The sequence below is a fragment of the Prunus avium genome, chromosome 2, assembly GCF_965620075.1.
Source record: "Prunus avium chromosome 2, drPruAviu1.hap1.1, whole genome shotgun sequence".
Lineage (NCBI taxonomy): Eukaryota > Viridiplantae > Streptophyta > Magnoliopsida > Rosales > Rosaceae > Prunus > Prunus avium.
In genome coordinates, this window is record NC_142285.1 from 5,895,381 (window position 1) to 5,906,226 (window position 10,846).

General features: G+C 32.8%; 1 protein-coding gene across 1 annotated transcript; it reads right to left on the reverse strand.

Annotated features, from left to right (window-relative positions):
- Positions 1 to 221: 221 nt before the first annotated feature.
- Positions 222 to 1,842, reverse strand: LOC148296337 (transcription termination factor MTERF8, chloroplastic-like). Its single transcript, XM_088248085.1, has one exon. The coding sequence runs from the start codon at positions 1,574 to 1,576 to the stop codon at positions 386 to 388; it is 1,191 nt and encodes a 396-aa protein (XP_088104211.1). The 5' UTR covers positions 1,577 to 1,842; the 3' UTR covers positions 222 to 385.
- Positions 1,843 to 10,846: the final 9,004 nt, after the last annotated feature.

The following is a 10,846-nucleotide window of genomic DNA, read 5'->3' on the forward strand; positions in this document are numbered from 1 at the left end:
TACCCAAAATACCATCCATTGTACCCTAATAGAAGCAATACATGTGCACATTGTACAAAATCAACTTTCAAGGGTAACCAAAGTCGGGAACCATAAACAGAACAATTCGGGCGACGCTACGGCAGGCATTTGTTCTAATAAGAAAGCATATATAAATCTAATTAAAAACAGGTAGGCTGCTGAGTAGAAGAAAGAAAAAAGTGAATTTACTTCCTGCAAAATTTGAGTAAGATGTGGGATACAATTTAAACCTTACTTTAAAGACAAAATTTCTAGGGTAGAGGACAGCATTATAGTATTGTGCCAAAAGCGAGCTAATGCATATGAGTGATGCAGCATCAGGTGGCTAAAATAATTACATCCTCACCCGTTTCAACATATCAGATCAGACATCCTGGATATCTACCTTCCCTTGATACACACTTAACAATTCAGGTACTTCGCCAAGATATCTGTTCACAAAAATCTCCAAGAACTGCTTCTCTGCAGGTTTCACCAGAGAACCCAGATTCAAGTTCTCATTTATGAGACCTTTCAACAACAGAACTTTAGCAACGGAGCACCTTGGAATAAGTCTCCTCTCCAAACTGAGACCAAGGGCCACAGGATATTTGGCAATCATGCCTGACGACCATCCCATCTTGTTCACTAAAAGATCCATTGTTTGCATAAGTTTCTTCTCCGAGATAATCATACACCACGGGTTCTTCCTGAAAGTGGAGAGCAAATCATCCTCAGACCAACCCCATGTCTTAAGAACTTCGCGACTTCTATTCAATACCAACTTAGTCTGACCACACAATGCACGGAGGGCATGCACTGAAGTTGATTTTTCCAGATTAAATCCCATTTCCTTAACCTCACTCACAAGTTGACCAAATTTTTCAGGATTTACCATCAAAACGCGAGTTCCACGAGTTAGCAAAACAGAAATGCATGGTTGAGGCATGCCCGATTCTCTCAAAAGCCCAATATTTGGCACCACATGCTTGCAGTGACCTTCCAAGAAAATCCATGAGTTGTGCTTGAAAACAACACCAACATTTTTCTCAGAGAGCATACTCCTGAGGAAGTTATAAGTGGGCAAAATCCGATTTCTCAAGCTGACTGCCAAAAGGTGTGGATTAAAAGCCAGAGTTTTTAATAGGTCCACTTTTGAAATTTCAAGAGAGCTGAAAAACTCAAGTTTTGGCAAAAGGGTTTTCTCAGGATCAGTTGAAAGAAGTGTTGGACGTCTCCTAATAAGTTTTGATATCTGGGTTTGAGATGCTCCATAGTTTCTCAGAAACTCTAAAACGGAGTCTGCTCTTTCTGGTGACTGCAACTTGACCAACTTAGAAACTGAAATCGCTCCTTCTGGGGACAACCCACAAGAGTTTATGAGGTAAGTGACTGTGAAATTGTGTTGGTTTGCTGAGATTTCTGAGGTGACGTGTCTGCAGAGCAACTGACTCTGAAGAGAAAAATGTGAGGGTTTTGGATCTCCAACCAACACTCTGTTTGTTTTGGAAGCAAATGTACAAGAAAATATTGAGTGAACCAATCTGAAGGTCTTCAGATTGCAGAGTTGAATCATGTTAGAGGTTGATGATGAACAATTTCTACAGGAAAACTTAAAGCCCTAGCTGATTCTCTGCCTTCAGAAAATATGCAGTTCTCGGCATTCTTAAAAGATCTGAACCATCCAAATAAAATTGCCTGGTATAGGATAAACCATTGCAGCTAGGGTAAGTTTTCTTACCATTTTCACAACTGACGGTCACTGGCTTACTGCCGCTATCCATGGTGGTAGGAAATATTCTGCCAGAAAAACCTCTTCAGTATTCATAGGTACAAATCAAATCAAAGCAAAGCAAAGCAATTATAACTACAAACTTTACATCATTAAAAAATATATAAAAAATAAAAAAATAAAAAAACAGAAAGCCTTTAAAGCTCTATTGGTTTTTTATTTGTTGAGTTGAAAGTTTTACGAGAGATTTTACGAAAAGAAAATACCATAGCTACTGCAATATTAAATTTCTTGAAAAGATTAAATCGTTTTCCAAATGCATTCATTGCATATAGAATCCTATTGACTATTCCTGTTACTGTTGCATCTGTAGAAAAAAAAAATTCAAAATTAAAATTGTTAAAATCATACTTGCGATCAACTATGTCGCAAGAAAGATTAAACGGACTAGCTTTGATTTCAATTGAAAGTGAACTTCTAGAAAAACTTGATTATGAACATTTGATGATGATTACTCTTCTAAAAATTCAAGAAGATCAATTTTCAGACATTAGTATTGTACTAGCTGTGTTTTTTTTTCTTTTAGGGAAAAAGCTCTCGTAATAGTTTTAATTCTTCAAATAAAGACAGCAAATACAATGTGAATGATTTTTGGATAGTAAGGTATGTTTTTGTTGTTGCTTTTGTGTTTAATGATCTAATTTGTTAATGACATTTGTGTGCAACTACTCTTTAATTTGTGATTGCCAATTTTTTTTTCCTATTAAACACAAATTGCTTATTGGAGGCAGCAAGGGACCTTATAGGGGCACAATGAGCTTATTTTTATACCAAACATTTAACTTTATCAAATGGAAACATTTATATTTTTATGAATTTGATTTCTGATTGTCATTATATATTTATTGATGGTGACTTTTAGTTATAAAAAATTGTTTATGACATTAAGTTATTGCAAATTTTTATTGATAGTATTTTCATATTAGATTATGTGAGGCCCCAATTTAAGTTTCGCACAGGGCCCTCAAAATCTCAGGAACGGCCCTGCTAGAGATACCTTAATGCTTATAGAATTAGGTAATATTAATCCTTATCAAAGTTGGACTCCTTAAGCTTGTGAGTATTTCTAGAACATTTTTATTAGGCTGCCATATCTGATACTGATAGGAATAGACTTTCTGATAAACCATGACTTCTATGGGCCTCCGATTTTTGGGGCCTCAAAATTTTTATAAATATTACAGGAGCCCAAACTTTAAAAATAAATAAATAATTACACATATTCCTATTTCCAACTTCTAAAGCGATCTTTCCTATTTCCAACACACTTCCTCTTTTCCCATAAAAAAAAACTTTTCTTGAGAGTATAAGAGTTATTATATTGTTAGGATTGTTGAAGTTGAAACAAAGAACTATTTTTTATTTGTTATATGTGACACCATACATCTTTGAAGTTATATCTGTTAAGTCTGAGTTATAAATCATATGTGTTTTAAATTAATTGCGACTCTTATAATTATGACATTATTTCTTTGTATAAATTCGGCTACACATTAAATTTATGGTTTTGGTGTGTACGTTATTCATTGCACACTTGTATTTTATAATTGAGAGTTTGCTATGATGAAATTTAAGGTCTGATTAATATATTTCTATTGTTTCGAATAAAAAATAATGAACAAAAATTATTTCTTTAATTAATTTACTCTGAAGCTTTACACTGGTCGTTCATTTGAAATGTGAAATTGATATTCCACAAAGCTTAGACTACAATTTATTTTAGTAATATGAATAATTAATGCCTTTATTTCAAAAGCGTTGGTATTTTAATGGGAAAATGAATATCAAATTCTATTATTGCTTATGTTGGATATTTATTATAGAAAATTTGGCATAAGTCCAATTTAGATTTTCAATGTGTTTTCCTTATTTACCTTAAAGGGTAAAATCGACACAACAAAAAGGTAATAAATGTCAAAGGACCTACATCTAAAACTAAAAACACGAGGACTAAACCCAATGACAGCTAATCGTTTTGGACCTAGATCTAAGAACCTCATTTCATGACATTTAGAGCCCATATTTTTGGCAATAAAGTTGTTAATATTGTTAGGTGATCATTGCCTTAATGTTCTGAACATTTATGCAATTAATTACATTTTGTTTAAATGTCTTGAATGTGAAGTCTTGATAGCTGCCACATTGAGTTAATTGCCAAGAAGTGTACATTGTGAAACGTTCTGGAGAAAACTGAAATAAAATGATAAATTATATCACTGTAAGCGGCATTTAATTTTGAGTTTTGGTGTAAGTTTTTCAACCCGTAAATCCTCTAAAGTATTATGGCATATCTTATGAATTTTAAAAATAAATAAACTTTCATATATTTTGAGAATTTCCTAATTGTGGGGGTTTAGAATTTCCTTAACTATTTGGGAGTTCAAAATACAAAATTAATTTCAATACTTATTTTATGTTGAATACAATTTTTCGAGATTAGTTTTAAATGGTTTGATTACCTCTTTAAAACTAAATTATTTTTTTGGGTATATTTATTGTATAAGTTGTGATATCTCTTTTGTCAGGATTTATCTTATTTTAATTAGCCTTTAAATGTTTATTGTTAATTGCTTTTAATAATAATTATTATTTATTTTAAAACCATGTGGACCTCCTTTGTGGGAGTTGTTTTTTTTCAAAGGGAACTTTAATGCTGTAATTTTATTTGTTACTATCATTAAGCAATTTTTGCTTTTATGCTGTAAAATATTAGATTCATTTATGTAGGCTTTCCTTTTCTCTTTCCCAAAATTTTGAGTGTGTTTTCAATTTCTTTATGCTCTCGTGGGAAAGATTCATTACATTCATTTAGTGACATAATAATTTTTATATTTCCTTGACAAACATGTTGTGTCTGTGTGAAATTTGTTTATATTATAAAATTTTATTATGAGACTAATTTGTCTTCAATTTTGATATGAAAATGTGTGCAACTAATGATTACCTTGGTATAAAATTTTGGTAGAGACTTCTTATTGTCTTATAGGTTCCTATTGAGACTCAAGAAGATACAATTTCAACCTGGATATGCAATCATGATTTCAGCCACTTTGAGTGCACAAAAGGGAGTAAGAGTATCCTGAAATACTCAGTGTTTATAGTTAAATTTATTTAAAGAATTAATTGTTATATTGTTGTTCATAAGTGGTAGCAGGTGTACTCAAAGTTTCAGGACTTGAGAGGTACTCTTGATCATAAGATTTAATGTATGATGTTTTCTGTTATACTTAAATGTATACCAATCCGTATCTAATTTTCGATTATACTGAGGTGAAATCCACTAATCGTTTGTGTGCAAGATTGTGTAGGAAATATTTCCAATAACATGCAGGTTTAGAGCGCGCTAAAACAGAGAACAAAGATATGACCTACATTATATATGCCTTGTGAAGGCTAGTCTTGATATGCATGCCTCGTGGAGGAGGCTATTAATGCAAAATGTCGAGGGGGATGTGCATAGCCCATAAGGGAGTCACCTAGGGAGGTAACCCAACTTCTGTGATTGAAGATCCCATGAAGAAAGTTCAATGTGGTAGAAACAATCCATACTGCGTGACTCATATAGCACTGATAAAATTATGGAGATATCCTTGAGATATTCTTCTGCTCATCCCTAAGGCAAAAGTGCCATTTTATGTGACGTTAGGAAGGGATTTATCCCAGAATGAGTTTCGAGGCGAGCAAACTCCCGCAGGGTGCATGTCACATGTACTCTTGGAGAACTCACCTAAGTGAGAGACTTCGTGAGGCCGCAACTATGAGAATTCGGCTATTCTCTAGTAACTCTCATGAGAATCAAGATGAGCGCATGGCCATAAATAGCGCTACCCCGCATCCAAGTCTCAACTAATACTATGTGTGGGATATGTTGAAGTTAATTTGGTCAAAGGTGCCGAGTTCAATACTGTGTACACTCAGGTTCCTCAAATGGAGACTATCATCACTAAGTGAAGGTTCAAGCCCAGAAGGCACCTACACCTATTACATAGTATTATATTGCCATATATATTATATATTTTTCACTGTTTTTTTTGTCACGGTAAAATTTAAAAAACCTTGTGGGGGATTGTTGGAATTTTAAAAGGTTTTAAAAATTTAACCGTTTTATTTATTTATTTATTTTGGCTATTTTATTTTATTTATTGTGGGGGTTATAAATATTTAATATTCAGGTTTTATTTCTGGTTGGTGAATGCCTTAATTTTTTGGTTGGTGAAGGTTACATGTTTTTGGATGCCTATAAAAGGCCACTCCTCGTTCACATTTGATACACACGCAGTAAACCATTAGAATATCACATACCACAATCACCACCATAAACTAATTCTCTCATTTTCTACTTTTATATATATATTCTCTATTTTATATTATTATTTTGGCAATGGTTATGTGACTTGGATACCCATATCCGTCTATGAACGTGCTTATATTGGATCTTGAGTTTGTGTATAAAGGGTCGTATCTTGGAGTCTTGTAGACCATTAGTACCTGCACGTAGGGAGACTACAAAGGCTTTAGGACAACGTCTTTGACGTGCTTCACCGTACCAAACTCACCTTCTTATTTATTATTTATTTTACTTTTACTTACCTATTATTTTGTTTTTCTTCTATTTCATTATACCTTAAAAGCTTTCCAATTTATTTATATGTTATTTATAATATAATATTTTTGTAGTTGGCTTTACGGAAAAAGAAAACTATATTTTTTATAACAATGGCTAGTGTACTCAAAAGATGTGGACAAAGTATATTGTTTTTGTTGTAAGTTGTTTAAATCTGTGAAAATTAGAAGTTTGTTGGCAAATGAAGGGCTTAATGACTGGAAACGTTTAAGTAAGAGGCTTAAACAACATGAAACTAGTAGTGAGAGTATCAATAACATGAGAATTTGGATTGACATGCAAATTAGATTTAAAAATAATGAAACCATTGATAAAGAGCTACAAGTGCAAATTAAAAAAGAGAAGGAACATTGGAAATTGGTTTTAGTAAGTGATCGGTGCATAATTACATATCATTTTGTACCCGTCTAACTTATGATTTTGTTATGTTTTTGAGTTAAACTTGTGCTTTTAATAAGTTTTGTATTTGTTTCAGTGTAATAAGCTTGAGACTCACTAATTGCATTTTGGAGACAAGTTAGCTCAAAATGGTGTCTGCAGATCAACCAACTTCACAGATTAGACTGTACTTACTCAAGAAAAACCAGATAATGAGCCATACATCATCGGAAAGATATGGAAGTCTAGTTTCTGTAGAATTTTATGGTTCATGATTCCGAGTCTTCTAGAGAAAGTTATACATGTTTTGGCAACTTAAGGTCAAATTCGGCAGCATCTGCGTTACTGGGCCAAAAATCACATTTGAAGGGCTTTCCGATTTTTCCTTGAGCTGGGCTGCATATGATTGGAAAGATAAGACAAAGAGCTTCAAGTTCCATATTTTTCCAGATTTTTCAGATTGGAGCCACAAGCCCAAAACGAGCCCACAAGTTGGCTGCAATGCATTGTCATGCATGACATATGCATGATGAAGTGTTGTTGATTGTGGGAAAGTTTGGTGAAGCATATTCAATACCTATTTTTGAGTAGAATTTTGCAGCAGCCAAAAGATGATGAAGTGGGAGCTGCAACACTAAGCCTAAAGACAAGAGGAATTGTTTTCAAAATGCAATAGTGTGTTAGGTGAATTAAGTGTTGTAAGTTGGTGAAGTGAGTGTAGTTAGTGAACTCTATTGTATAATTCAGATTTTCACTTCCCCTAGGCCTATAAATAGGGAAGTTCTCTAAGCTTGTAAACACACCCCAAGGGGGGGGAGCTCTCAAGCACTTTTCTAGAGCTCCCTTACCTTCTCTCCCTCAAATTCTCTTAGTTTCCCTTTGTAGTTCTCAATTGTTGTAATAAGATCATTCTACTAAATTTTCTTTTTATTAAATCTCAAAACACTTCCCAAACACTTCTCCCTTCTCTTCTTCTAAACTCTCCAAACACTTCTCCCATTCCTTCATCAAATTCCCCATGTTCTTAAACACTCTCTTCCAAAATCCACAAAGTTCCCAAACACCACTTTCCTTACTCTTCCAAAATTCTCAAGCTTCCCAAACACCTCTCTCTTTCTCTCCAAAAACTCTCCATGTTCTCAAGTGTTGTACAAAAATCATTTTGCTTCTTAGTTGTAATTTATTTTTCTTTGTATTGGAAACTGAATTGGATCATTCAATCACCAATCCCTGTGGAATCGACCTCGCACTTACATATGCTAAACTACCAACGGCTCGTGCACTTTCGAGTATCACAAGTTGAGGATGCAGTTGAATCGACGCAACAGTAAGAATAATTTATGTTGTGAGATGCCTTGCTAAAAGAAATTTAGCTTTTCATGGAGAGAATGAGAAAATTTGCCAAGATAACAATGGTAACTTTTTGGGGTTGCTTGAATTAATTGCGGGATTTGATTTGGTATTGCAAGAGCATTTTAGACGTATTCAAAATAATGAGATTCATTATCACTATCTTAGTCATAAAATTCAAAATGAGTTTATTGGTATGTTAGGCTCCAAGGTTAGAAGTGTTATAATTGAAAAAATCAAAGAGGCAAAATATTTTTCTATAATACTTGATTGTACTCCGGATGTAACCATGAGCAAATGACTTTAATAATTCGATGTGTAGATGTATCAAATGCTCCCATAAAGGTAGAAGAGTATTTTTTAGAGTTCTTGAAAGTGGATGATACATCTGGATGTGGGCTTTTTAATGAGTTACAAGTTGTATTAAAGTGTCTTGAACTTGATATTAATAATGTAAGGGGCCAAGGTTATGATAATGAAGCTAACATGAAGGGGAAAAACAATGGTGTGCCAAAAAGGTTTCTTAAAATAAATCCTAGGGCATTTTATATGCCATGTGCTTCTCATTCTCTTAATTTAACAGTTTGTGATATGGCAAACTCTTGTGTTAAAGCTGTGTCATTTTTTGGTGTTGTGCAACGCATATATACTCTATTTGCTAAAGAGGTGGAAAAAATTTCAAGATTATGTCCATGGATTAACTCTTAAACCATTGTCAACAACAAGATGGGAAAGTCATATTAATATTGTTAAAGCCATAATAACCCAAACTAATGATATAAGAGAAGCTCTATTTGAATTGTCTAGGGTTAGTGAAGATGCAAAAACAAAGAGTGAAACTGAATCTTTAGCTACACATGAACTTGAAAATTTTGAATTTTTGTTGGGCATAAGCATATGGCATAACATTTAGCCAAAAATTGCAATATGGAGATATGCAAATTGATGTTGCAATAAAACATTTGAAGGGGCTGGTCTCTTATTTTGTAGACTATAGGAAAAATGGGTTCACATTGGCCCTACTTTATGCTAAATAGATTGCATTAAAGATGGAAATTGACCCTGCATTTCTTGAAAAACATCAAAATAGAAGAAAAAAACAATTTGATGAAAATGACCATGAAGAGACATTTCAATCTGCTGAAGAATCTTTTAGGGGTAATTATTTTCTTGTTGTAGTTGATGCTGCAATTTCTTCTTTGAGGAGTAGATTTGAACAATTAGAAATATTTGAAGGCATTTTTGGTTTTTTGTTTGACCCTAAGAATTTATTTCATATGAATTATAGTAGATTGCGTGAATGTTGTAGAAATCTTGAAGCTACTTTAACACATGATAATGAATCTGATATTAATGCTGATGATTTGTTTTCTGAATTGGAAGTGTTACAAATGTATTTACCAAAAGAGACAAAGACAGCCATTGAAGTTCTTGAGTTTGTAAAAGTTGTGGATTGTTTTCCAAATGTCTCAATTGCTTATAGAATTATATTGACTCTGCCAGTAACTGTGGCATCTGCAGAAAGAAGTTTTTCAAAATTAAAATTAATAAAATCTTATTTAATCTTATTTGTGATCAACTATGTCACAAGAAAGGTTAAATGGATTGACAATCTTATGTATTGAAAAGAATATGTTGGAAAATATTGATTTTGAAGAGGTTATTGATGATTTTGCTTCTCAAAATGCTAGAAGATCAAGAATTTTTCAGTGATCGTTTGTATTTTTAATGTTACTGCTTTTGTCTTTTTATTTGTAGATGATGGAGTGGAAGTTAAAGCAGCTTTTTGTGTACAACTCAGCCACTTGAGAACTAACTAAGCCCTATTGAAGAGCCACTAAGCCACTTGAGAACTTTTGTTTTGTTTTGTTGAAATTTTAGAAGCTCTATGAACCTAAATATGTTTTTTTGTTGTTTATGGATCATGTACTTTTGGTTTTTTTTTTGTTAGTTGAATGAAATTATTCTATTTAGCAGGCTTAGTTGTTTTCTGGAACTTTGCCCCCTATTCATAAAAAGAAAAATGAATGAGCAAATTCGAAAAAAAAAACATATATCTAAGGGCCTCATTTAATTTTTGGCCATGGGCCACCAAAATGTCAGGGCCGGCCCTGCCCACCATTATTCCTAAAATATCCTTTAATTATTAATTCAAGTAAATTCTTTCCACCCATCATTATTCCTAAAATATACTTTAACTATTTATTCAAGCAAAATATTTTAGTAACAAGTTATTATTATAAGTTGACTTTCGTAGCAGTGGTGGTGAGGTAGTTCTTAGAGCATCCACAATCATGCTCTTAATTCACACCTAACCCAAGTTTCATCCAAACATTTTGTCTTTTTTAATTTCTTTTTTTAATGCGAGTGCATGGTTCTTTTTAGAACTTTATTATCTTATTTTTATTTTGTCTTCTTATATACAAAAAATAAATGACATTTTGTTGGAGGCCTAAACTCTCTTCTTTATGATTATAGAAGTTTTATTTTTTAATATTCTACACACGCGCAAATAAAATCAAATAATCTTTTTTGTGTGTGGATCTTTTATTTTAATCGATCAATTTTCAATTCAAGTTAAAACAAATATGAAACAAATAAGGGAAAATTACAAAACATTTTTGTTATTTTTTCCAACGCAAAACACTTTTGTTCATTTTTGGAAGAATTAAAAAAAAAAATTAAAAAAAAACATTCGTTCA